General features: G+C 47.7%; 3 protein-coding genes across 4 annotated transcripts; all 3 read left to right on the top strand.

Annotated features, from left to right (window-relative positions):
* The first annotated feature begins 133 nt into the window (after nucleotides 1-133).
* LOC123085680 (uncharacterized) lies at nucleotides 134-9,467 on the top strand. The gene is made up of 8 exons (XM_044507357.1): nucleotides 134-646; nucleotides 1,035-1,102; nucleotides 1,619-1,685; nucleotides 7,392-7,546; nucleotides 7,633-7,703; nucleotides 7,835-7,903; nucleotides 8,242-8,342; nucleotides 8,897-9,467. Exons 1-8 carry the CDS (start codon nucleotides 404-406, stop codon nucleotides 9,194-9,196), a joined length of 1,074 nt encoding a protein of 357 aa, XP_044363292.1. The 5' UTR covers nucleotides 134-403; the 3' UTR covers nucleotides 9,197-9,467.
* A 301-nt stretch (nucleotides 9,468-9,768) lies between these two features.
* On the top strand, nucleotides 9,769-18,839 carry LOC123085678 (FIP1[III]-like protein). Of its 2 annotated transcripts, none has more exons than XM_044507356.1 (9): nucleotides 9,769-10,275; nucleotides 10,555-10,676; nucleotides 10,935-11,061; nucleotides 11,163-11,213; nucleotides 11,282-11,368; nucleotides 11,456-11,557; nucleotides 11,639-11,721; nucleotides 11,819-13,415; nucleotides 17,991-18,839. In XM_044507356.1, the coding sequence occupies exons 1-9, from the start codon at nucleotides 9,871-9,873 to the stop codon at nucleotides 18,564-18,566; spliced, it is 3,150 nt and encodes a 1,049-aa protein (XP_044363291.1). In that variant the 5' UTR covers nucleotides 9,769-9,870; the 3' UTR covers nucleotides 18,567-18,839. The 2 variants fall into 2 exon arrangements, with proteins under 2 accessions (XP_044363291.1, XP_044363290.1); XM_044507355.1 differs by having other exon boundaries at nucleotides 11,157-11,213.
* An 816-nt stretch (nucleotides 18,840-19,655) lies between these two features.
* Nucleotides 19,656-24,337, top strand: LOC123085677 (protein high chlorophyll fluorescent 107). The gene is made up of 8 exons (XM_044507354.1): nucleotides 19,656-20,073; nucleotides 20,256-20,399; nucleotides 20,936-21,241; nucleotides 21,343-21,402; nucleotides 21,793-22,038; nucleotides 22,904-23,014; nucleotides 23,280-23,456; nucleotides 23,600-24,337. The coding sequence occupies exons 1-8, from the start codon at nucleotides 19,735-19,737 to the stop codon at nucleotides 24,011-24,013; spliced, it is 1,797 nt and encodes a 598-aa protein (XP_044363289.1). The 5' UTR covers nucleotides 19,656-19,734; the 3' UTR covers nucleotides 24,014-24,337.
* Nucleotides 24,338-27,855: the final 3,518 nt, after the last annotated feature.

Here is a 27,855-nt window from a genome sequence, read left to right as displayed (position 1 = left end):
GACATCTCTTTCTTTATAGAAATTGACATACATATTATCTCACTTCCTATGATTTTCATATTCATGTAAAATTCCTATCCTTAAACGGCCAGATCTCGCGTCTCCGGTCGACGCCGTGAAATCCCCCAATGCCCCTCTCCCATTCCGCCGATCTTCCACCCGCCGCGCGCAAAAGACACCTCCCCAGGGACATTCCCGTCAATTCAGGCAGGTCACGGAGGACGCAAAATTCCACGCTCCCGAACCAAGCCGGCGAGTCGGAGGCGCCTTCTCTACGCCGCCGCCGCCGCCGCCGCCGCCGCGTGGACCAGCCCGAACAAACCAACCTCGAGCTTCTCGCCGTCCCGGGAACGCACGTGCCCCGGGCGTCCACCACGACGCCTCGATCCGCCCTTGTGCCTTCATGAGACTCCTCCTTGTCGCGGCGGCCCTGGTGGCCTGCGCCGCCGCGCACGAGCACCACGGCGAAGCTCCCATTTGCGCCGGCGGCGGTGGTCGCGTGGTCGCGGAGTTCCGTCCCGGGGAGGTGACCCTGGACGGGCACCCCGCCGACTGGGAGGCCGTTGAGGCCTCGGAGTTCGCGTTGCTCCCGGCGCTGGACCCCGACGACGACAAGGCCTACACCGGTGGCAAGGTCGCCGTCAAGGTTCGCCCCCTGTGTCCCGCCATGCTCTCTCTCTATAGCTCCCCGTACGGGAATTTGTGGATCTCGAGAAACAAGGTGGATCGTAAAAATATTAGCTGCCTCAGTTGCTGAAATGATGACTAGTGGATGCCTGAACTTATGCGACAGCGTTTGGCGTGTACTGTCGAATAAGGTGCACAGTGTCATTTGTAGTACTCCGTCTGGAATTAACTGTCGATGAAACGAGTGCTCATTTCATCGACAGTTAATTCCGGACTGAGGTTGTAGGCTTGTAGCTGTCTGGATTAGATGTGTAGTGCGTTTGCAGTGGAAGAGGCATTCCGTATGTGTGATCTCTCGCAAGTGGTGGCTTTGTTTAACTTTTGGATGGAATGGACTGTGTGTGCAGGCTGTGCATGATGGCGTCAATGTTTTCTTCATGCTGCAAGTTGATGGGGACTATGCTTACACTAAAGGGTACTTCCACTTTTTATTTGGTACACTTCTATTGGTTTGCATGATACAGCTAGTGGAAGTTGTATTGCCTTTTATGGTCATTCTTTTAGTTCTGAGGTGTGCCAAATTTGGTTGGAGACATTGGACAGCTCTACTGATTTGAAGTTTGATGCACAAACTCTCCCAGCAAAACTGCAAAGCTTATCTCTTTCTTTTCCTTTTGCTTGGAGCATCAATTTCTTGCTAAATTGTTCTACTTCAATTGTAGCCATGACAGTTATGGAGGCTGGGAGATTATACATGAACCTCAGTTAGTTGTATTACTTGGCTATTGCATGATATTTTCTCTTATGACCTTATCTTCGTAAAAAGCCTGATGGTGGTCTGATTTATTTGAGATTGTTTTTTGATCTTATGATTGGAGAAAACAATTATATTCTCAGTGTATGCATGTTAGCCTTGTACCATTACTTCTCAGCTATACAGGTCTGCAGCAAGTATCCTGTGCTTTTGATTGACTTGTTTTGTATATTGCAGTGAAAGTAAAAAGTGCCCCTCTGTTGCTCTGATGTTCCAAGTTGGAGAAAAAGCCACATATTACAATGTAAGTTTGATTTAAGCCCCTTTATTCCCAACTCTCAAGTCACGGTGCTAAATGCTAACTATATGTGTCAGTTTAGTGCTGCTGAATGTTAAAACTAGTTATTGGTAGGAACTAGGGTTCTACCGGGTCTAGGCCGGAGGTTGTACGGGAAGGAGGGAGTTGGACGTGGACGAACACGCGGCGGCCGGCGGCTGGGCCCCGTCGTGCGTGTGAGAGGAGGCGACGGCGATGATAGGAGGCGGCTAGGGTTTAGGGTTCCGGCTCCTCGGGGAGCCGGGCAATAGAATTGTCTTATTGCTTGATTTCTAAAAGAGTCTTTACAACTGTTTATATAATCACGATGCTAATAAAAATAAGATAACTTTTGGGCTAAGCCCCTAACTAAACCTGTCCAGTGGGCCTCCTCCGGGTATAAGTTACCCCGGTCATAACATCTCTCCCCGCCTGCGCAAACAGCTCGCCCTCGAGCTGGAAGTCTGGGTAGTGTTGGCGGAACTCGTCGCGCTGCTCCCAAGTGGCCTCCTCCTCCGGAAGGCCGTCCCACTGGATCAACAAGTACCACACCCCGCGACGTAGCTGGGCCTGCAATACCTTCGCTGGCCAGGGAAGGAGGCGGCCGTCGGAGGTCGGAGGAAGCGCTGGCGTGGCCGCCGGTGGCTCCCCATGGAAGGGCTTCAGCAGCCCCACATGGAAGACGTCATGGATGCGAGCACCGGCTGGAAGCTGAAGACGGTAGGCTACCTTTCCGATGTGCTCCAGCACGGAAAATGGCCCGGTGTAGCGAGGGCCCAGCTTGCGCTTCGCGCGCGGGTCAAGTGACTGCGTAGAGCGGTGAAGAAGGCGCAGCCACACCCAGTCGCCCACCACGAACTCCGCCTCGCGGTGGTGGCCGTAGTAGTAGTGCTTGGCCAGCTGCTGGGCTTGAATGAGGTGTTGCCGCACCTCCGCAAGCATCTTGTCTCGGCTGCGAAGAAGGTCGCCCGCCGCCTCCGTCCGAGCCGTCTTTGGGTCAACCGGCAGGATGGGCGGGGGCGGTCGGCCGTAGACCACCTCGAACGGCATTGCGCGCAGGGCGGAGTGATAAGACGTGTTGTAGCAGTACTCCGCCCATGCGAGCCAGTCCACCCAAGCGCGAGGACGATCACCGGTGACACAACGCAAATACATGGCAATCACCTTATTGACCACCTCGGATTGGCCGTCCGTCTGAAGATGGAAGGCCGTGCTCAGGCGGAGCTTCACGCCCGCCATCCGGAAGAGATCGCGCCAGACATGCCCCGTGAACACCGGGTCCCGGTCGCCGATGATCGAAGAGGGAAACCTGTGGAGGCGGACGATGTCGTCGAAGAAGGCACGACCCACAGATGCGGCAGTGTAGGGATGGCCGAGCGCGATGAAGTGCGCGTACTTGGAGAAGCGGTCGACCACCGTGAGGATGACGGACTTGCCGCCCACCTTGGGGAGGCCTTCAATGTAGTCCATGGAGATATCAGCCCAAATCTGAGAGGGCACCTCCAAGGGCTGTAGCAGACCAGCCGGCCGCAGTGTCTCCGTCTTGTTGCGCTGGCACGTCACACAAGACCGCACCTAGTCTCGGACCAGGGCCCGATCACCGGGGATGTAGAAGTCGGCGCGGAGACGGTGGAGGGTCTTCTGCACACCCTCGTGGCCGGCCGAGTGGGCCAGCAGCAGAACCTAGTGACGGAGGACGCCGTAGTTCGGCATGAAGAGACGGCGCCCATGCAGGAGCAAGCCATCCGCCAGGCGCCACGGCTCCTCCAGGTCGCTGGCATGAAGGCGCTGCCGAAGGAGCTGAGCGTCCGGCGCGTCCGTGGTGGCCCTGCGGATGTCGGTGAAGAGGGCGAAGGAGGGCCTCGAGCGGATGCAGAGCGCCGGCCCATCGGAGTCACCGACGACTGCGTGGTGGTTGGCGTCGCGGCGGGACAGGGCGTCGGCCACGGTGTTAAGGCGGCCCGGACGATACTCGACGGTGAAGTCGAAGCCAAAAGAGCTTACTGATCCACTGGTGTTGCGGCACGGTAGACAGCCTCTGGTCCAATAAGAACTTGAGGCTGTAGTTATCCGTGCGAATCGGAATGACCGGCCCCAAAGATAGGGCCGCCAGTGGCGCACGGCCTGCACCAAGTCAATGGGCTCCCTCTCATAAGCCGCGAGCTTAAGATGGCGCGCGGCGAAAGGCCCGCTGAAGAACGCGAGCGGTCCGTCGCCCTGATGAAGGACGGCGCCGAACCCCACACCGGAGGCGTCGCAGTCCACGACGAACGGGCGGTCGAAGTCAGGCATCTGGATGACGGGACCCGTCGTGAGGGCCCCCTTGAGAGCCTCGAACGCCTCTGTCGCCTCTGCATCCCAAGCAAAGGCGTCGCGACGCAGCAGGCGCGTGAGCGGGGACGCGATGAGGCCGAACTCCCAGATAAATTTCCGGTAGTACCCCGCGAGGCCCAGGAAGCCGCGGAGAGCTTGCGGTGAGTGCGGTGTCGGCCAGGCCACGACGGCCGCCACCTTGTCGGCGTCCATAGCAACCCCCTTGGCCGAGATGACGTGGCCGAGGTAGGCGACTGAAGGCGTCCCGAACGAGCACTTCGAGCGCTTAAGATGAAGATGGTGCGCTCAAAGCTCGTTGAAGACGATGGCGACGTGCTGAAGGTGCTCTGCCCACGAGGCGCTGTAGATAAGAATGTCATCAAAGAAAACGAGCACAAACCGACGCAAGTAGGGGCGGAGGACGTCGTTCATCAAAGCCTGAAAGGTCGCTGGGGCGTTGCAGAGGCCAAAAGGCATCACCAAGAACTCGAAGTGGCCGTGAGAGTCCGAAACGCCGTCTTGGCGACATCGTCTAGGTGCATCCGCACCTGGTGGTAGCCCGATCGGAGGTCGAGCTTGGTGAAGAAGCGCACCCCATGTAGCTCGTCCAGGAGCTCATCGACCACTGGGATAGGAAACCTGTCCTTGAGTGTCTGGGCGTTAAGGGCGCGGTAGTTGATGCAGAAGCGCCACATGCCGTCCGACTTGCGGACGAGGACCCGCGCCGAAAACGGCGACGTGGAGATCCGGATGATGCCCAAGGTTAGCATGAGCGTCCACTGCTGCTCCAGCTCGTCCTTCTGCAACTGGGGATAGCGGTAGGGGCGCACTGCAACCGGCGCTGTGCCCGGCAAGAGATGAATGCGGTGATCATACACCCGGGCTGGCGGAAGGCCCCGCGGCTCGTGGAAGAGGTCGCGGTGCTGCTGCAGGAGGTGATCCAACAGTGGGTGCTCGGGTTTGGTGGCGGTCACGGCCAGCTGCATCGCTGGTGAGGCGCCACCCACGCCCTCCCACCGGACGCGGCGACCCAGGCGCCAGAAGGTCATCGTCAGGGCACCGAAGTCCCAGAGGATGGGACCGAGGGTCCGCAAGAAGTCGACGCCGAGGATGAAGTCGAAGCAACCCAAGTCGATGCCGACGCACGTGATGGTGAAGTGCTCGTCGCCGATGGTGATGGGCATGTTCCGCGCCAGCCCATGGCACCGAAGGCGGTCGCCGTTAGCCACCGTGACCCGAAGTTGCTCCCCGCCCGTCAGCTGCAGCGCTAAGCGACGCATGGTTGCCTCGGGCAGGAAGTTATGCGTGGAGCCCGTATCCAGGAGGGCCACCAGGCGCTCGCCGTGAATCATCACCGGCAAAAGCATAGTCTGCTTGTCGCGAATGCCGGCAAGCGCCTGGAGCGAGACCACGAGCGCCGTCGCCGGAGTGGGCGCGGGGGCGGCCTCCGCAGCAACTGGTGGCGGACCGTCGGCGGGTGTGTCCTCCTCGACATAGTCGGCCACCTCCAAGTAGAAGAGGCGCGGGCAGACGTGGCCCGACACATAGGGCTTATCGCAGTTATAGCAAAGCCCCTGGCGACATCGCTCGAGCTGCTCAGCCGGAAAGAGCCGGCGGAAGGGCCGCGTCGTAGCCGGAGTGGTAGTCGTTGGAGCGGCCGGGGGCAGCTGGCCCGGCACAGGTGGTGTCGGAGGCAGCCTGGCGGGCTGTCGGCCACCCCGAGCCGGCGTCGCCTGCTGCAAGGCCTGCGCGCGACACTCGAAGGCGCGGACGTAGTACATGGCCGTCTGGAGGTCCTGGGGTCCCCGAAGCTCCACGTCCACGCGGATGTGATCCGGCAGACCGCCGACGAAGAGCTCGGCCCGCTGCTGAGCCGTCACGCCCGGTGCGTGGCACGCTAGGGCCTGGAAACGGTCGGCGAAGTCCTGCACTGTGGAGGTGAAGGGGAGGCGGCTGAGTTCCGCCAGCCGGCTCCCGCGTATCGGCGGCCCGAAGCGAAGGAGGCATAGCTCGCGAAAGCGCTCCATGGGGGCATGCCGCCCTCGTCCTGCTCGAGGGCATAGTACCACGTCTGTGCGGCGCCCCGGAGGCGATAAGAGGCGAGCAAGTCCGGTCCAACGCGAGCGTGCATTGCCCTTGGAAGAATTGCTCACACTGGTTGAGCCAGTTGAGGGGTTCCTCGGTGCCGTCGCAGGTGGCGAAGTCGAGCTTGGCGAAACGCGGCGGTGTCTGAGTCTGACCGCCGTGAGCGTACGGCTCGGCGGTACGGAGCAACGAAGAGGATGGCGCCGGCCCGGTGTGCACAGGGGGTCCCTTGTGAAACGGTGGCCCGTCGAAGCCAGCGTGGGAACCCGTGGAGCCGGAGGGCCCGCCGTAGGGCAGGGTGGGCGCCGGCTGTTCCGCGGCCATAGTGTAGACCGGCTGCGGTGATGACCCGGCCAGCCAGGCCGGAAGCTGGGACGGCGAGGGCGGGAACCGAACCTGCTGGATCGGAACGCCCGCTGGCGCGGTCGTAGCGGGCCCGGTGCTGGGCGGCGGTGGCGCCTGCAGCTGCGGCTGCGTGAGGGCGACGGACGCTGCGGGAGCCGCGATGGCCGGTGACGGCCACGGCGGCCATAGCGGGGTGGTGGTGGTGGGTGGCTGCAGCTGCAGCTGGGGCTGCAGCGGCCCGACCAGCGCCGCGGAGGCCCCCGGGTGCGGTGGCTGCCATGGCAGGAGAAGGGGCCCGGTGGCGGTGGCGAGATCGCGGAGTGCTCCGGTGACCTCCTCCGAAGTGAAGACGGCGGCGACCGGCGCGGCGGCGGTGGAGGCGCGCTGGCCGTGGTGGACAGCGGGGCGGTGGTGGCGGTGGGCAGCGGGAGGGTTGGGGTGGGCGGCGGCAAAGACATGATCGCAACCGAGCTAGCTGATACCAAAGTGGTAGGAACTAGGGTTCTACCGGGTCTAGGCCGGAGGTTGTATGGGAAGGAGGGAGTTGGACGTGGACGAACACGCGGCGGCCGGCGGCTGGGCGCCGTCGTGCGTGTGAGAGGAGGCGGCGGCGATGACATGGGGCGGCTAGGGTTTAGGGTTTCCGGCTCCTCAGGGAGCCGGGCAATAGAATTGTCTCATTGCTTGATTTCTAAAAGAGTCTTTACAGCTGTTTATATAATCACAATGCTAATAAAAATAAGATAACTTTTGGGCTAAGCCCCTAACTAAACGCGTCCAGTGGGCCTCCTCCGGGTATAAGTTACCCCGGTCATAACAAGTTAGCTTTATTTCTTCCTGTACTATGTACTGGAGAAGCGCCTATTGAGCATATATGGATAATGTTGTTTTACCTTTTTTGACCTATTATTAAACCATATATCTCAAACTTGGAGCTATTTGCCTTTTTAGATGGGAGGGTGCAAGGATTTGCCTGGTTCATGTACGAGAAAAAGTTGCAGAGATCATGAGGTCGACATTATGCACTTTTCAGTTGGAAATGCTATTCCTGGACGTCTTTATGGTGGCAATCACATAGATAATGCAGCTGGAAAAGGAGGTGATAGGTAATTCTAATGTGCTCTCATGGTGGTTGTATAGTTATGCTTAGTAGGATGTGAAGATTTGTTGTTGAAATACTTGATTCGTGCAGATTTGGCCATCTTGTTGATGTCTATTCATGGAATCCCCATTGCCGCTACCTTGATGGTATAGGCCCTAAAGGTACTCTGCTATTTGACACAAAGAAATTCTCTCTTTTTATTTGAAAAATTATTTAATGTTATTACATGCATTTTCATTTTTTGTGTGCATTGACATTCTGTGACAACCTTGCATAATGGTTTGCATTTCAGAAAACAATTCAAATGCTCAAAATGATTGGCATGGGGCTTGGTGGCACAGTTCCCTGACCTTCCATTCAGGTAGGTCATTGAACATCATCACTACATTCACATTTTATCCTTGATCTCATGATATCTAATCATGCATTCTTTACCACATGGTTTCTTGGAGAAGCTAAGAAATGCACGTCTGTGCAGAAGCAAATAAGTACACAAGGAGGACATGTTCTCATGTTCTTAATGCCCGCATCCTCTGCCCGCTAATTTGCATGCTACTTAATGAGTTTCAATTGACAGCATGTGAAACATTATCTCTGGAACATTCGACTTTTTTGGGACCTTCGATAGCGTGAACTTGATTAAAAGGCAAATCCGCCCAAGTAGAACTAAATCATTTTACTATCATGTGAACTCTTCAGGTTTTGTGGATGATGACAGTCCTTATGGAAAGAAAGATGACAAAGGCACATATTACTTTGAGTTCTCAAGGCCCCTAAGAACAATGGACCAGTTTCAGCAGGTGTCTTATCTACTACTATTTTATTACATTATTTTCCACACTATTACATGAAAACCAGCATACCCAGGGACATGTGCAGAAATGAAGTTATAGTGTCAAGAAACATTCATATCATTGTATTTCTGTTCCTTCGACAACTAGATCTGCAATTTGCCAGCCTTGCTAAGGAAACTGTGTGCATGCAACATTCCCGTGGTTGGGTGATTATCGGAAATGTCTAGTTTGTACTATAAGATACATGCACCGTATGACAAAGTTATTGCCATGGTACACTTAGGACACACAACCCACTTAAATGGAGACTGTTTAGATGCTTGGGCGAATATCTGTACTGGCACGGTACGTTCATATCTTCAGCAACACAAGTTCAAGCACAGCCTCTTACGATGATGGTCAGTTTGTGTGGATCTACTTCAAACCTGCGAGCTGACACACACAGGGATTAATGTGTCTCAATTGCACGCTTCAAGATTATACAACACCTTTCAAATAATTAAACATACCTTTTGGTCACTAAATCTGTTTGGCACTTAAATGTTTCTTTGGCTATGCAGGATGCGCAGTTCACAATAGGCGAGCCCAGCAGTATGGCCGTAGCTTTCTGGTACCCAACTGACGGCAAACCATGGAGCAACTCCCAGCATTACTCAGCCAGCTGCGACTGGGTGACTCTGGACATACAGCCTTCATTGGAAGCCGCTCGATACCGCCCAGCCCCTAACCGTTCCTGGGATGCTGCGACCGCCTTCGCCTTGCTCCTTTCAGTGGTGGCCGTTTGCGTGTCTATCTTTGTGGGCTACTCAGCTTCGAAGAACAAGAGCGGTGTCCAATTTACACAGCTGGCAGACATCTAGTTTGGTTGCAGGAATTATTTCGATTGCGTGCCAGCATTTCATGACCCACGCCATCCATATGTGAGGCTAATGGGTTTGTAAGATCCTTTCACACTTGGACAGAGGGATTCCCCAGTATAGTTGCGTCGGGATAATCTAGTGTAGGACACAGAAAATACACAGCCAGTTTCGATTGTAACGTGCAGCGCACATTTTCTGTAAATGATGTATTTCAGTTCATACTGGCAGTCATTGTTATTTTCTGCGGGGAAATAGAGAGATTTGATACTCATCTGGCGAAGTACGACAAGCCAACAATTTGGCCAAGTGCATACTGTCGGCCATTTTTATTTTCTGTAAATGATGTATAGTCAATGCATACTGTCGGACATGATAATCTGGTAGTCTAGCTTTCTCGCAAAAAAAAAGTTTTGCGACAGCGATCTCTCACTTGATGTTTTTCCCTCTGACGTTCATATTAGGCCAGGGCCCAAGCAAGAAGAAGAAAATCTTAACCGGTCGCGGGCCGGGAGAGACCCCTGGAAGCTACAGTATGCTGGTCCCATCATCGGCCCGTGAGAATCTAGTTGCTAGGGTTTTAGGCGAGATAGCCTCTCCCAAGGTTTTTGCGCAACCTGCGGCACGGCTCACCAATGGCTTAGCGGTTCCGGTTAGTAGCAGCCATTCGTGCCCCCATGTGCTCCTCCATGGCCGACCCAGCGGACGCCGCCACAGCACCGGCGAACGACGACGACGTCGACGATCTCTACGCCGACCTCGACGACCAGGTGACCGCCGCGCTGGCCGCGGCTGGGGAGAGCGGCGGCTCCAACGCCAAGGACTCCGACCCGGCCACCGACGCCGAGGCCGACGCCGACGCCATCGAGGCTGTGGATTTGGGGGACGGGCTCGCGGGCTACAGCAGCAGCGACGAGGAGAGTGAGGATGACCTCCACATCGTGCTCAACGAGGACGGCTGCGCGCCGCCGCCTCCTTCTGCCGGCCGGTGCGAGGAGGGGTGGGCGGAGGAGAGCGAGGAGGGGGAGCTTCGGGCCAGCCTCTTGAAGAGTCTATCTGCTAAGGACGGCGGACAGCGCAAGGTATGCTTCGCGAATTTGTGAGGGATCGCTACTTGCTAGTGTCAAATTCGTCGAAACAATAGCTAATTTTTGCTCTTCTACTAGTTAATTGGGACGTGCTGAGAGTTCCTGATTTTTCAGTACCGGTCTCGGTACACTCCATGGTTTAGCATCCCAAATTCTGTTGTTCTGATTTCTGATACATTAGTAGTAGCTTGGAAATGCTATTTTGTAAATTAAACGAATTATATAACTAATTTGGATGAATGATGGGGTTTTCCATGTAATTGCGATTTCCAGCTTCACGGCCTCCACTACAAGGGACCTCTTGACAAAACAACAGTGGCAATCACAGGACAAGGTGATCTAGGTCACCAGCATGCGTTTCAGAAGGATTATTATTTTTTCTTGCCAAGAAACAGGTATGCTCCCTTCTCTCATTCTAGCACAAAATCCATAGAATTGTGTAACACGGAACTTTGCTACTCATGTTCTCGTTGCGATAGCGATACGAGTATTTATGGCTTTGTTTGGCGATTAGACATTGGATTATTTATGACCGTTGCTTGCTTATTTGTTAGCTGCAACTAATTGGCTGGTCTTTCGTTCTGCCTTTCTATCATTATTAGGATATGTAGTTGCACTTGCTTGCTTATTCGACCATTCTTCTATTATTTCAGGACGGTTTTCGACATAAACATTGAAGCATTTCAGCAGAAGCCTTGGAGACAGCATGGTATAGATCTTACTGATTACTTCAATTTTGGTCTGGATGAAGAAGGTTGGAGAAAATATTGTTTTGGCATGGTAGGTTTCATGACCCATTTTTTCTTCACATTTGTGTTGGGACTTTATAATTTGAAAAATTGTGATAGAGAAACTTTACTGTTTTTTTCCTGTAGAAACAGTTCACACAGGGAGCCAGATCACTTGCAGAAAAATCGTCAGGAATGGATCAGGTGAGAAACAGCCTTGAAGGTTTGTCTGTGTTCTTATTAAGAATTTTCTTACATATCTTTGCATCCAGGAATCACATCACAATCTTGAATCTAGTAAGCTAATGCCAAAGTCAGCAATTTATTCTGGATTTGAAGGAAGTAATGACGTTGCCAAGGTAATATGAAGTTAACTTTTCTTGTGGTGGAAGCAGTACATGAATTATATTCAGTCTATGAGAGCTAACTTAATACTGCACATCTAGCCAAAGGGTAGAGCTATCGATGTTCAAGGTGGTCTGTTTGAACGTCTTCCGTCAGCAGATATGTGGCGTCCAAGAGAAAGGGATTCTGATGTTGTGATACAAGTATGTTTCATCAAGGCGTCTAATATGTTGCTGCTATATCTCCTGATTTATATCTTATTACAAGTTATTCCGATTGTACAGGTAAACATGATGCTTTCGCCTTCAAATCACTCCACTTCTGATGACAGCTCAACAGTAAATGACAAGTGCATGACTACTGAAAGGTATGCAGAGTCGGAACTACATGTCCCTGTTGTTTTGAGAAGGTTATACTTGTATTTCGCAAAATGATTGCTGAGCTGACCGTATTCTTAATCACAGTGAATGCAGAGTATTGGTTAACGATCCCGGCGTCAAATGTTTGAAAGACACTAACCATCTGGTGGACAAGGTTGTTCCTAAGGAAGTGCTTAATGGAGGTTCCTCAGAGTGTACTGGGAGCAAATTGGATACCAGAGATTCAGCTTCTACAAGGGACCATTTTTCTAGTCCTCGTTATTCTGACATGCTTTCTGAAGAATCAACAGAAGATTGCTACTTTAAGAGAGCTAATAGATATCCAAATTCCAAGGCTACTTGTTCAGACACCAAGCTTAAGAATGTGTATGCCAAGTCTGATTTTTGCCGCCATTCGAGTAAATCAGACCAAGAAAGTGCCAAGGGTGACAGTCATAGCTATACCCCCTCTCCTGCTGATGATAGATATGACAAGACAGATGAACCTGATTTCATGTCCAGTGGCGTATTTATGAATCGTCAAAGTGATCACCGTCTCCTTAAATATGGGCATCAAGAAAGAAAAGAACAGAAGCGGAAAGGTTCAGCTTATGTAAGGCATGATGCGTTTGAGAAGGAAGAAAAAATAGCATATAGCTATGCTAGCAGGTATGATAGAAAGCATGAAGAGAAAAGATCTAGCTCCACTTTCCTTGGTAATGATTGCCGCAATGCTGTTCACAATCAGGTTTATGAAAGACGTGATTATTCACCTGCTGAAAGAGCAGCTTTGAGAAATGGCGTGCATCGCTTTAGTACCATCTCTAACCATCATCACGACCGTTTTTCTAGGCATGAATTCAATGATGACCAAGATGATCTGCAGAGGCTCTCATTAGCCAAAGGGTGGCAGCGACGCCATGATCACGGATATGGATACAAGTCAGTGCAAAAGGCTGAGCTTTTTGATGACATTGATAGGCACATGTATAGAGAAAGTTATTACCAGGAAACTAGAAGAGTCCGACATGGCCATGATGAGGAAGATGAACTATTCGATTACAATGACTACCGATTTGGTGAGTTCTGTGGACCTGAGGTTAGACGAAAGTATCGAAGCAGAAGATCTGCAGAAAGCAGTGATGAACATTGGAGACATCCTTACCACTTCGTTTCGCCTCCTCGGGCAAATGACTACCCCAAGAATCCTGAGAGAAACTGGTCTTCTCCTGGTTTAACTTCCTTGAGCTCAAGAAACAGTCGAAATGCCAAATTCATGCAATATCATCATGATGAATACTATCAAAATAACAAGCACCATAATTCTTCAGCTCACATTGACAACATTCAACAATCTGTTTCATTCACTGCTGCCCCCTGTGAGACTGGTTATGGTATTCTTCCAGTCAAGAGGAAGCTCCATGCTGGTCTGGGTTCGATGAGCCGTAAAGATCTTCTCGGCATAGCAATTTCAAAAGGGAGAAGACTGAAGCATGACCAATTCATGATCAGTGATAGGAAGCTTTATGCTGTGGAGATGCACAATTCTCCAAAGGAAACTGTTAGAGAAGCCATTTATAGTTTCAGTGATATGAGAGATAGTAATACTATTTCAAACATTCACGATGAAAGAAGACATGAGCACATGAATATTCAGCCCAAGGACACAGCTAGCATCCGCTTGAATGATAGGAAAAGAAAGGTAAACTTTGAGGAGATAAAATCAGAAATGTTGTACGCATATATAATATTCAATATATCTTTTTCCTTAAGTTCTTATTGTGGCAAGAGGGTGATTTCAACCAGCATATATGTGCACATAAAAAGGGAAGAAAAGGAGTGGGGCTTTATGCTGCTCAAAACTGAATTGCACATAGCTCAGTATGGTGGTGGAATTTGCAACTCCTCAGTTTTCTTTGAAATTTATGTTTTTATCTTTTAGGGGCATTTACGCACTTCCAGAACAATGCACACTCTCCTTTGGTAAGCTGTTTCTTTAGATGGTCTGGTCTCTAGTGGGATCCTACCAAAGTTTGGTGTCAATTTTAAACCAACTTGGATATCGGTCAGATATAGCTGCTCCATGTCTGTAAACAAGGCCTGAAATAACTTAACAGGATTCTGGATTTTTGTTGTTTACGGGTTAGCGTTTGTCCATATTATCAACATTTTGATTGGTATTTCTGAACTAGGGCGTGTATCGGGATAACTACTCTCTAGAGGATAGCCATGGACACATACTTAACAATATCTGATGCTATTCTCTTGCTGTTTAATAATCTTCTCGCACTTTAATGTACGCTCACAAGGTAGTGTTAGCTTCTTTTCCACTGCTGAGATTATAGCCTGCTCTGGCATCTGCATACTTATCTCCAATGAGTGATTGTATTAATTTGCACCACTGTCGCACATGGTCAATGAAATGCCAATTTCTCTTCTACTATAGTATCTTCAACACATATGATGCCTGGAATCCTCTGCTTCTAGTCAGTCACAGTACTTGGATCTTACAGTAGCAGGACATGGTATGCACATGGAGATACACAATTTCATGATGTGCCAACACAGTGACGGTGAAATACATGGGTTGAAGTTCTGCGCATTCGTACTTTGTAGATTGTGTTCTTGTATTAATACATGCTAGGTTGCTTAGCAAGCAATTTATATAGATATTTTAAATACAACTATAGAGGTCTATGTGCTGTACATTTGTGCTATTTTTTTGTGATGATGTTTGTCTGTGTGTGCGTTCTATGTTGGCTGGTAGGTTTGTTTTTAAATAATAGTGACCTAGTGTGTGCTGTGAATATGTAACATCATCGTTGCTGGCTGAAGTGTTTGGTGTCCAACGTGTGCCAAGGACCTAATGTCAGCATACTAGTGCTTTGGACTTTTTGACTGGCTTGTTCATGTCAAGTATTTGAAATTTGATAGATCCAAGCTCAAGAAGTGACAGTTTTCCTCCCTATGTACTTATTTTCATCATGAGAATATTGTACCTGGTTTGGTTTGTATGTCTGACCATTGATGAACTCAGTAAAATGTACTACAACTAAAATTCCAACTTGTCATTTCCAGTTAAATTACAATAACCATTGAACTGATCCCAAATTCATTTCTTCTTAGGGATTGACTATTGTACATTTTTTGTATATTTTTTCCCATAAAAGATAATCTTAAATCAATTTACATTTCTGCTCTGAGGCCTGAGGTGAGACATTGTTCGATTCTTACATGACGTCATACATTTTATTCGGATATCCTCTCAGATCTTAATAACTCAAACTGTTAATGTGTTGTCAGTTTTGGTGACATTTGGAGATTATTATGGTTTAATCTTATTTTGCTCTCTATTGAGCTCTGACTGCACATTCAGTATTCAAGTGGATAGCCTTTTAAACTAGTGCTGTACTTTACTTTCACCTAATCCTTTTACTATCATCTGGCATATCCCTGTTAATTTTTCTGTTGTTGATTTGTTTGACAAATAGTAGCATTTACTATCCCATAGGGGCAGATTGACTGTGTCACCGAGTCAGTACAAAGGCACCCACTTGTAACTATCGTGCTCATACAAGTGTCCTCACTAGTATCTTGATTTGATGCCACATGATTTTATCTCCCAAGGGTCTAATATAATGCCTAATTACACTTAAGTATGCCTTTACTTAATGTATAAATCTATTGCAACTCAATAAGGTCTGAGTTAACACACATTACACATTGCTATAATGCTGATTGGTTTCATTTGCCAAGTATATCAAGTAACATGAGAATAAATTTAGTTTTTTCTTGCTAGATTCTCAAATTCGGAATTTAACGAGATTCAAATGATTATGCTACATATCATCAATCCATGGCAGGTTCCAGTGCACACTGATTACTGACTGGAAATTCATGTATATGCTGTGACTATCATGTTTTGATATTTTGATTGAGCAAGATTGCAGTCAAACTACTCGAGTTTGTTATTGGAACACCAATAACTCCAATGAAATCTCTGAAGTATGCGCTGATGTATATGAAAGCTTGGGTTTTAAATTCTAACATGACATGCTGAGAGAAAAGGGTTTCCTGACAATGTTGTGGTATTGACGTTCCTTTTGGTCTTCATTTTAAAATAATATAGGTCAAAATTAGATGCTCAATAGGACTCTTAGAAATATTCTATGTTTTGCTGCATGTTTAATTTGATAAACCAATTTGAGCTCAGTTCAGGCTGTGTCTCCTCTTCTTTCTTTTTATTTTTTTATATTCTAGGAATTTTTCTGCTGCCCTTCTCCATATACTTTTAATAGTTCATTGGAATAATCGCCTTTTCTCTTACATAATTTGTTTGTACTAGTTATTTTTGTGAATATTCCCAGTTACTGCTTGTGGTGAGGTGTATATATACCTTCTGGATCCCCCAGTAGAAATGTTTTAGATTAATTAGGTGTAAATGGGGAACACCCACAGTAGTTCGTCCAGTTCAATTGGTTTTCCTCGTCAGGGAAAAAAGACACATGGATGGTTAAGCAATAGGATATTATGTCTTAAGTAATTATCTCTTCGTATTTACTTTAGTGATCTAAGACGTCTTATAAAAGTTTACAGAGGGAGTATGATTTATCTTATCAATAAAATAGCCAGAACTTTGCTACTTGTAATTTACATTTATGTTCAGGTTCATATTTTCAATCCGTAGTATAGATTAAGAACATGTTCATGTCCATAAAAATGATAGTACATGGTTTATATCCGGCTGACTTAACACATGCAGTTACTGGTAGAAAGCATTAATTCTTTCTGCGCCTGTATATTTTGCTTAATATTTATACTTAATGGAAACACTTAGTTATAATATATATTTGTTGTTTCTTTTTGTAAAGCAGTGCTGCATCACCAAATATTGATCTCTCAGACACTTAATTTAGCAGCTAATATCCTATAAGTAATCCTACTGGTTGCTGAAGAATAGGATAGGAATATATTTCTTTTAGGTCGTGTTGTAAGTTTACCAAGTTTTATCTGTAACTTCCGTATACTGTATTACGATATTATCTTATCAGATGTTTGATGTGCCCCGGTAACTACTACTCCATTTAAACAATCCATTTAAACCCTGAAGTAATACAGTATACGGAAGTTACCGGGGCACACTGAAGTAGAAAATGCGACAGATGTGCCCCGGTAACAATCCATTTAAACCCCGAAGTAATACAGCAACAATAATCCATTTAACCAATTATCTTATCAGATGTCCATTTAAATGGAGTAGAAAATTGACAATTATTGTTGCTTAGTAAACAGTCCATTTAAACCCTGAAGTTCATTTTTCAGTTTGAAATGAACTCCGATGTCTAGAGCCCAGATATTTGTAACCCCGAAGTCTAAAGCCCAGAATTTGTAACCCCGAACCTTAACAACCAATCCCTTGCTTCCTTTTTGGGTGTTTAGCTGCATTGGAGCCCATTACTGCCCAGTAGACCGGATTTGATCAGCCTTCAATGCCATTTTTTCTAAAGAGAATACCAACATTGCCCCTATCTTCCCATACCACCAACACTTTATACTTTTCTCCTTCTCTTCTCATGCCACCAGCCGAAGTGAGGGATGCCAAAAAAGGGGGTGGGGTCAGTGTGCAGAGTCCACCTGTGACGTTGCTCGGGGCGGAGCGCGCGTTAAGTGGCACTCAAGGCCACAATGGCGGTGGTTGCATCATTCTCACATCGAGGTGGCACCACAAGTGCAGAATCGTGCGATTGATTGAAGGAGGGTGATGAGCAAGGAGGGGACATAGTGTATCCACGAGTAAATGTTTGGGACTCACTGTTTGGCAAGCATCACCCTTTTCCCTGTGTGCCAAACAAGCTGTCTAAGTTGGTTCGTATTAGGAAGTTCAGGGTCCTGAATTTAGGGACTGAAAGTATGAGCACACATCAAACCGGAGGGTTTATAATGGACTTATTTTTCTCTCTGTATGCCTATTTCTGGTGCTTTGTTAACATGGCCATCATTGTAGAATCTTAACTGTCAATGCTAAATTGCTGCTGATTCTTGTGTCCCGGTCCTTTGCTTCTACTACACATTGTGTATTAGTGACAAGGAGTAACTGTCAAAGCTTTAAGAGCAGTTGTTTACCCAACAATGGAACAGGAATACAATTTCTCGCACTATTTGTGTTTGCCATTTCAGTACAAGTCGATGTGCACCTTTTTACCTTATTTTTCTTGCATGCATGCTCTCACCATCTGTGGACTTTTGTTCCTCAATGCTATATTGTCATTTATTGCAGTTTAAGCTCCAAGGCAATGAGATAAGGCGAGTTGAAAGTGACAATGAGGGATGTCTTCCTGCAGACAAGAATTTGCACAGTTCCAAACACAAGGATGTACATCAGAAAGCACAGAAGGTGAAACTGAATAGAAGTTACTATCAGTCAGTCTGCCAGGGCTTGGAGAAAACAACAAACCAAAGACGCCAAACTACCAAGGAAGAAGATGAGATTGAGGAGGGAGAAGTGATTGAAGAGGACCATCAGGATACTGCTCCAAACAGAAAACCTAACAAGCCAAGAAACACAGCATTGAAATCAGTGATTGAAGCAAGCTCAGGCGGTCAGTTAGAGATGATTAATGCAACCTCAAAAGATATTTGCGACAATGGAGCTACAAGGGAATGCGACGAGAAACACATACTTAAGGTAATGGAAAAGATGCAGAAGAGAAGGGAGAGGTTCAAAGAAGCTGTTACTGTTACCCAAAAGGAGCAAGACAATGGCAAGGATGAACTGTTAGCAGTTGCGTGTGGTGCGGACGATGTCAAGAATCAGCGACCTGCAAGGAAACGTCGTTGGGGCGGCAATGGTTAGATGCTGAACTAACCGTGAGTCAGGCATATTTTGTGCCGAAATATCGACTTATGGTACTTGGGAGGAGCCAAAGTGCCAATGTTTTTGATGAACTAGATGCCGCTGTCATCTAGCGATTCAGGTTGAGACACTGTAGATTGAATATGTTTTGATGCTTGGAACAGGAAACAGAATGTACAAAAGCATTCACATATTGCAGTTGTAATTGACCTACAGTTTCAACATTTTTGTCAGAGCAGTCAGCTAATAAGATCAACGGCATCAGACTGAACATCTGCTCGTCTTTCCTCAGGAGAGGGTTACTTCTTTTTTTCCCTTTCCTTTTTTTTGCTGCGCGGGGAATTCTGACACTATCTCTCTTGGGTATATTTGGCCGTGGTCTCTACATATGGACATAGTGTCGCTCTGTTGGTTGCGGAGTTGTCGTAGTGTGCTGCCGTATGCCTGCTTCATGTCTTGGTTGTGTTTTTTGCATGCATTCCTTGGGCTCCTAACTGCAGTGTGTTTTTAAAAGTAGAGTATGGTTTTTGCCGCGGTTATGTTGCTTCATGTGCTTATTAAGCTGTACTGGCAGCCTAAACGAGTGTTATGCTGGTTTATTTTGCGTGGATTGCTCCGTAACCATGGCAAAGCCGCAAAGATCGCTTGAGTAAAAAAATATCATCCATATTCATACCTGCAAGTTATTGTTTTTCAACTCAGGACTGGTGATATCTCTCGCAGCGTGTCAAAAATGAGATGTTGATCATTTCAAAAGACAAAAAGAGAAAGAAAGATATGTTGATAGTTTCATGGTACATCCCCGGTGACAATCACAGGCAGGAACGGGACGCTTCTCTTTTCCTTGGAAAACAGGAGACGGGCATCCCGCCTCGTGTCCAATCGCACGCCGAGGCGAAGCACTCGTCCCGAGAGGTTTTGCCGGTCCGGTGAAACTCAAAAAACACTGACCTTCCCTGCCCGGCGACGTGGCGCGCTCCGGGCCTCTCCAACGGCCTCCCCCATCCCCGCCTCCCGCTTCTGCCCCCGCAGCCCCGCCCACGGCGTCAACACCACCGCACGCGCGTGGGCAATCCCGTAAACTCCACACCCCCTCCCTCACAAAGCCACGCCTCGGCCTCACCTGCTTCGCTGCTCCGACCAGAGCACCGCGTCGCGCTCCAGCGCCATGGCGATGCGGCTCTTCTCGTCCTCGCCGCCTCCCCCGCCCCTCCCGGGCCCTGCCACCACCAAGGCCTCATCCGCCGCCGCGCTCTTCTTCCTCCGCCTACGCCGCGGGAGGCCCGCTGCCGCGGCAGGGGGAGGGCCCGAGCGGGACGGGGAGGGCCCCTTCGACAGGAGAATGGAGGAGATTGCGAAGAAGGTCCCGCTCTTCGAGCCCGCCATGGGCGAGCCCGCCGCCACGGCTGAGCGCCCGCTGCCCATCAACCTCGAGCTCTGGCTCCACCGCGCCAAGGTGCACACCAGGAAGTACGAGTTCGCGGAAGCCGAGAAGCTCCTCAACAAGGTGCGCACCTACAGCACAGAGTTCAATGCATCCAACATAATAGTATGACATCTCACTGAAACACAACAAGAGATAATGAGGCTGCATTGTGCTCTAAAATGCTACTCCATTATTGTTTATATAGAATCATCAAGTGTCTAATTGTTTGGTTGCTCTAAGCTGACGATCGGTTTCTGATCCAGTGCATGTTGTATTGGCCTGAAGACGGGCGCCCATACGTCGCGCTTGGGAAGCTATATAGCAAACAGTCGAGGTTTGACAAAGCTAGAGCGGCTTATGAAAGGGGCTGCCAAGCCACACAGGGAGAAAATCCATACATTTGGCAGGTTTGCACGTCATCACCTCACTTCTAAACCGACTAGTAGAAAATTTATACCACGTCAGCAATGCAGGGCATGTGGTTCATCCTCTAGAGGCTTACGTGTCAACATAAATAATGCCCATACGGTTATCTTAACAATATCTTAATATACCAAGTGTAATTTTTTTTGTTAATATGCCATGTGTGGATTTGACTATGTTTAACTATAACTCGTTCGTCTATATGTTATACTCGGTGTTTCTCAAACGAAAAAGAACACACTGGGAGCACCTATAAGGGTCAATCTTTTTACTATTTAGCTTTCATTTACACATGTTATTTATGTCAGAACATAATTTCTTGAAATATTGTTACGATCTGGTAGAAAATGTAGGAAGTCATTCGAGATTTTTGATTGAATCCTGTGTGATGTGCCCAGCTGGAACTATCTTGCACATTGACCCCAGTGTGTATGTTTGACATATCTAGAAATTACGTCATCTAGTGAGAAATCCAATAAAACATGCAGAAGTCATGGTTTTCCTTTTGCTTGGATTACAGTGCTGGGCAGTGCTAGAAAGCAAGGGTGGGAGTATTCGAAGAGCACGAGAGCTATTTGATGCTGCTACTGTGGCTGATGCAAAGCACATTGCAGCTTGGCATGGGTGGGCAATTTTAGAAATCAAACAAGGAAACATAAAAAAGGCTCGGAACCTACTTGCAAAAGGTCTGAAATATTGTGGAGGAAATGAGTACATTTACCAGACTCTTGCTTTGCTTGAAGCTAGAGCAGAGCGCTTTGAACAAGCACGGACTTTATTCCAGCTAGCTACTCAATGCAATCCAAAAAGTTGTGCAAGTTGGCTAGTAAGTATTTGCTTCATAGTTTTCTGTTTACTGCATAAAAAGAAATTTCAAGCTGTATTTTGTGTTGAACTGTGAACTTATGTATGACAATTTTCTAGTAGTCTTGGGCTCAGGTAGAAATGCGTGCAGAAAACAATGTCATTGCGAGGAAGCTCTTTGAGGTAATACTTAGACAATCATACTTCCCATTGATGGTTTTTACTGGTTTGGTTCTCATACTTGTAATTTTCTAAGGCTTGTTCATCCATTTCCTCATGTTCACGTATCTTCAGAGGGTTTTTTGTCTTAATGGGTAGTGTGAAGTAGAAAGAAATTCCAAGTAGCGATGGAATTATTGTAGATTCACCCTTTATTTGTCTGGTTTTTGTTGGAAGATCTGCTCTACTAGTAACTATATCGGTTTCAGTTATTCCACTATAATACAATGCTAGGGTCATACTATGGTGCTATTGGTTCACATCTGCATGTGATAGTTCCTCGTATTATTTATCACATTCCTTGAAAGAAAATCAAGTTTCTTGGCAGAAAGTAACTTCGGTTTTCCTGTGCAGAAAGCTGTCCAGGCTAGTCCCAAGAACAGATTTTCGTGGCATGTTTGGGCACTCTTTGAGGCCAATCAAGGTAACACTGACAAAGCAAGGAAGTTACTTAAGATTGGCCATGCTGTGAACCCTAGGGACCCTGTAATTCTACAGTCACTTGCACTGCTGGAATACAATTGTGCATCTCCAAATGTTGCCCGTGTATTATTTAGAAAGGCATCTCAGATTGATCCAAGGCACCAACCAGTTTGGATAGTAAGTATTTCTGCACTTACCTCTTTTATTAATCTGACCATTTAAGCTCCATGCGGTTTGCTTTACTTCATTTGCAGTTGGTCTGTACGCCTTTTCTTAATGTTCTTTTTCCTCTGTCTGGAGATACAATTTTTCAGTTTCCGACATTACTTTGTTGTAGTGCCTCTTACAGTAGAGCTACAACTTGCAAGTCCTAGTTATTCAGTATGCAAATATACAATCGAATCATTTGGGAATGGAAAGGTTCACGGAATATTCAGTGCATCCCTTGAGTTCAGAATATGCCTTCCCTTTTGTTAGTACTTCTGTGTTGTGCTCTATATCCTTCTTTCACCTTCAGAGTTTAGATTATTTAGCCAGTGTTCTTTAAGATCTTGAGTGATATATTTTGAGTTTCTGTAGAGTTTACTTTTTGGGTGCAATTAGATATATTACCTACCTTCCACCATGGAAGGTGTTGCATTTTCTCTTTTTTCAGAGAGTACAAGCAAGACACATAAACTCACACACACCACACCCCATGATGCTCACACATCTTACCGGCTTCACTTAACGTGGGCACATGCTATTCTACTAATGCGAACACACACCTGCACGCCTAGGGATCGAACCAGATATATGGTCACAGGAATATCTGTAGGTTTTGCATGTTGTTGGTCACATTGAAGTAAAAAAGATTGGATATGAACAACTAGAAGGACAGATGTTTCTACCAAAATCAGGAACGAAATATACAAGAGTACCACTTTGCATTCAACATTTAGATGTGCTTTTTATTTCCAGCTAATTGACATGGCTACTTGCTTATGGACTGTTTTCTTTACAGTATTAGGTTATCTTTGAAACTTAGCATTTCATGTTATAGGCTTGGGGTTGGATGGAGTGGAAAGAAGGAAATGAGAGAACTGCAAGGTCACTCTATCAAAGAGCCTTGTCAGTTAATTCAACAAATGAATGTGCTGCTCGTTGTCTTCAGGTAAAGAATATCACTTGAAGAAAATCTGATACTTTGTCTAAGTGTTTGTTATACCTTTTTGTCTCACACACCATCGAATATATACAGTTTGATTTGATGAAATAGTCCAACTTGACTGCTTGCTCGTATGTGTGAAGCATATGTTGTATCCATGATTTGAAGGCTCAAACTGCATCATTCTAGCAATTTGAAGATTAGCTCCTAATGTCGGCTATTATTCCGTTTACTATCTCATACCATTAAATTATGAGCACTACTTTTATAGGCTTGGGGAGTCCTAGAACAGCGTGTGGGTAACTACACTGCTGCCAGAAGATTGTTGAGGTCTTCGCTGAACATCAATTCTCAGAGTGAGGTGACATGGCTGACATGGGCGGCACTAGAGGAGGAACAGGGGGATCCAGTTCGAGCTGAAGAAATACGGGACCTTTATTTTCAGCAGGTTAGTGCATGCAAACTATATCTTTTGTGTTCATGTGTTTGTGCCTACATCTCCATGAACAACATAGTAGCAGGCTAGCAGCAGTTGTTAGCCTACCGCGGGAGACCCGTGGCAATGCAACTGATCATTCCCCATCCTGACAGCGTATCGAGGTCATGGATGATGCCTCCTGGGTCATGGGCTTCCTCGACATCATCGATCCTGCTCTAGACAGCGTGAAGAAGCTCCTAAACATGGACCGACCGTCCGGTCAAGTGATGCAGCAAGGTAGGAACAGGGGGATCACAGCTGAAGGTTCAAGTACTTCTGACCTCGACAGCGGCACGGCTGAAGGTTCAAGCACTCCCAACCTCGACAGCATCGTGGACCGCCGTGCTGCATACACTCGGGAGGCAGAGAGTGATTTTGACGTGGACGGCTTCATCAGGAGGAGGCTGGCCCTGGACCCGGCGGAGCTAGACGCTGGGCTAGAGGGCTCTGATCCCAAGGGAGTTATTTCTCAAAGGAGGACGCGGCGGCTGACCAGGAAGCCTCTCCCTCTTCTTCCCGTCCCGTAGTTCCTTCTTCCGTCCAGCATTAGCAGCAGTTGTTGCCATGTCCACCGTGCACAGCCATCCAGCGATCACTGACAGGTACGGTGGCCTGAGGGACAGTAGTAAGTAGTACGTGCATTTATGTGTATATCTGTAATAAGAAGAACCCCGATGCTGACATTAGCAGTCACTTGCCCATTGTGTATGTAGTTCTGTCAGAGGCTGCTCGAGAAGCAGTGTAGCTGTGTATAGAAGCCCATCAGTCTTGTGTGGTTACAACATTTGTTCTTTGCAAGTAGTTTAACTCTCCGGATAGATGCCACCCGATGTCTCGGAGGAGCACCAACATTGGCCATCTTCGAGTCCAAGTTTATGAGACTCATGCCTTGGAGCCTAGTAAAAGGGCAAGTCAATCCGTAGCGGAGCGTTGAGCTCATCCCACTGTGGTCCTGAAGTTGACTTCAATCGGTTCGTTTGTGCGTCCGAGTGAAGGACGACCCTCGAGGGTGTTTGGCGGACCGAGTGATTCTTAGGAAAGCGATCACCGGTGATCAATCGGATTGATCTGCGGCGAAATTACCGCGATTTGAAAATGCGCGTGCGTGCGGACGCGGTTGCGCCGCGGATCGTGGGGAAAGTGGAGGCACGTCACCTCGATTCCTGCCCCGGAAATCTGCCATGTGTCGCACTTCCTCTGTGCGGCGAGATTTGAGGGTGCCGTGGGACCGGAGATCAACGACCACTAATCCTCGGGGTGGATTTATCCACGGTATAAAACATGGTAGGGTTGGGGTAGAAAAATTACCAAATCCCTTTTTCACCCCTTCGTCCACTTTGACGAGCTCGCCACCCGCCCTCTCCACCAAGCCCACCACCACGCCTTGCCGGAGTGTGCGGAGAGGATGGTGAAGGACGCGACGGCCAAGCTTGAGCGGGCCAAGAAGGCACAGAAGGACTCGTCGTCGAGCCCCGCTCCCTCGCCCGACTGGATCCAGGGGGATTGGCTTCCGCCTCAGGTCACTGCGGAAGACATGGAGGGGATCGTCATCGACGGGTTGGTCCCAGAGGAAGGCTGGAGGCTACCGGAGGCAGACAAGCCGGAGCCCGCACCACGGCTGGATAAGCATGTCCTCCTCATGATGCACGTCGAGCGAGGCTTTTCCATGCCACCTCATCCCTTCCTCCGCAGTTTCTTGAACTTCTTCGGGGTGCAACTGCATCACCTGCCCCTGAAAGTGCGTTATATCGACTAGAGGGGGGGTGAATAGGCAATTTTTACAAATTTTTCACTGAGGAAATTCAACTTGAGGAATTTCCTAAGTCACGAACTACTAGCAGCGGAATAAGTACTCAGGTGCATGCGGAACAGAGCAGTAGCGCAGTCATCATGATTGAATGAAACAAGCACAGAGTACAAGTGGCGTGAAAACAGGATGAGCAGGCTGAAAACAATGTGACTGAAGAAATATGATCGAGTAAATTGAGAAAGTCTTCAGTCAAAGTCTTCAAACAGTAATGATCAAGTTCATCAACACATGAATGAGGAAATGAAAGGGTTGAGGAAATAAAACCAGTAGCTTGGTGAAGACGATGATTTGTTAGACCAGTTCCAACTGTTGTGACAATCGTACGTCTGGTTGGAGCGGCTAGGTATTTAAACCTGAGAACACACAGTCCTCACCGTATTCTCCTTGAGCTAAGGTCACACAGACCTCACCTAATCACTCGTGGTAAGTCTTTAGGTGACTTCCAAACCTTCACAGACTCGGTCACTCGGCGACCCACAATTACTCTTGGATACTCTAGACCATGATGCCTAACCGCCTGGAGGATGCACAGTCCTCAAAGGTAACAAGCGTCGGTTTCACACGGGAACAATCTCTTCAGTGATGCTCAATCACTTTGGGTTTGTAGGTGTTTGGGTTTGGGTTTTTTCCTCACTTGATGATTTTCGCTCAAAGTCCTCGGAGAATGGGATGCTCTCAATGACAAGTGTCAGTTTCTCTCGGAGGAGCCAACCAACTAGTGGTTGTAGGGGGCGGCTATTTATAGCCTAGGAAGCAGCCCGACATGATAAGACATAAATGCCCTTCAATGATATGACTGTTAGGTGAATAGATATTTTGGGACAGCTGGCGCATAGCATAACAACGGTCGGTAATTTGTGTATCAAATTCCTCAGGGCTATCATGTTCCTCACTTGTAGGCAATCCGCATTGACGAATTCCTAACTCCTCAGTCAGGACAAATTCCTCAGAGACCAGAAGATCTTCGCCTCTGTCACTGAAGAAATTGACTGAACTATATGAGATTTCCAATGGCTTCACTCGAAAGGATTGGGTAGGTGTAGGATTTTGAGATGAGCATCACTTGGAAACTTTTCCTTAGTTTTACCTCGACCCCCTTTAACAGTACAGTGTTTCCTATGACTCAAGAAAGAGAAAATGAAACTACAAAAACAAAAGTCTTCATGCTTCATAATCCTCGCATGAATATCAAGTCTTCAAGGTCACACTAATTTCCTCACTTTCAAAGTCTTCAAGAAAACCAAAGTCTTCAACTGAAGACATTCAGTTTTAGGGGTCGACTTTCATCGTAAACATCAAACTCCTCATAGACTTATAGAACCTGTGTACACTCACAAACACATTAGTCCCTTAACCTATAAGTCTTCAATACACCAAAATCACTAAGGGGCACTAGATGCACTTACAATCTCCCCCTTTTTGGCGATTGATTCAACGGGGATAAACATATGAAGTGTAAATACTGATATTGAGGAATTTGATTGCAAGATATAGAAGAACTCCCCCTGAAGATGTGCATATTTGAGGAATTTGCTCTGAATAGCAAATGCACATTGTTGAGTAGAATCATGGAGACCCCCCCCTATATCTTGTAATTCATACACGCATTTAACATATGATATGAAGAATTTGAAAGCATGATGAAATATGGACTCTGACGAATTTAGCATGTGTGCATTAAGGCAGTTGAGGAATAAGCATGCAGAAAAGCAGTTCAAAAGAGTCAGAGCACCATAGGACTTAAGTTTACAACTCGATCAACAAACACTTCAGAAGAGTGAGAGTTGTAACTTAACGAAAAAAGGCCCATATAAGAGACCCGCTTGAAGACTAACTCAAATTTCTCCCTTTTTGTCATCGAATGACCAAAAGAGATGAAAAATGAGGACTAACGCCCCTGAAGAATATCATCATGAAGTCGATGGAGGAGCGCCAACGTTGTTGGGGTCATCCATTGAGGTAGGGCCTGCCGCGGTGTCGTTTAAGTCTTCATGAAAGTGCTAGTGATCGACTAGAGGGGGGGGGGGGTGAATAGGCAATTTTTATGAAAGTCTTCAAAACATGGAAGTTTCGAAGACAAACGATAGAAATAAACCTATTACCATGCAGCGGAAGGTAGACTACACTAGGCAAACCATAGTCAAGTAGTCAATGGAGTAAAAGCACAATGACTAATAGCAGCTAGGCAGTAAAGATCAGGTAGGAAGATATTGTGAAGCCAATCAAAACAAGCAGTCACTCAGTGAAGACAAAAGATAAAGCAATCATACAATGACTTCACAAGGACCAACAGTAAGTAAAGGGAAGGGAAGGATGAAACCAGTGACTCGTTGAAGACAATGATTTGTTGGACCAGTTCCAGTTGCTGTGACAACTGTACGTCTGGTTAGGGAGGCTGAGATTCAACTCAGAAGACCTCGTCTTCACCTTATTCCCCTTGAGCTAAGGACACCCAGTCCTCGCCCAATCACTCTGGTAAGTCTTCAAGGTAGACTTCCAAACCTTCACAGACTTCGTTCACCGGCGATCCACAATGACTCTTGGATGCTCAGAACGCGA

The sequence above is a fragment of the Triticum aestivum genome, chromosome 4A, assembly GCF_018294505.1.
Source record: "Triticum aestivum cultivar Chinese Spring chromosome 4A, IWGSC CS RefSeq v2.1, whole genome shotgun sequence".
Classification (NCBI taxonomy): Eukaryota; Viridiplantae; Streptophyta; class Magnoliopsida; order Poales; family Poaceae; genus Triticum; species Triticum aestivum.
Note: the sequence above shows the minus strand (reverse complement) of the source record. Positions and strands in the feature narration are given on the sequence as shown.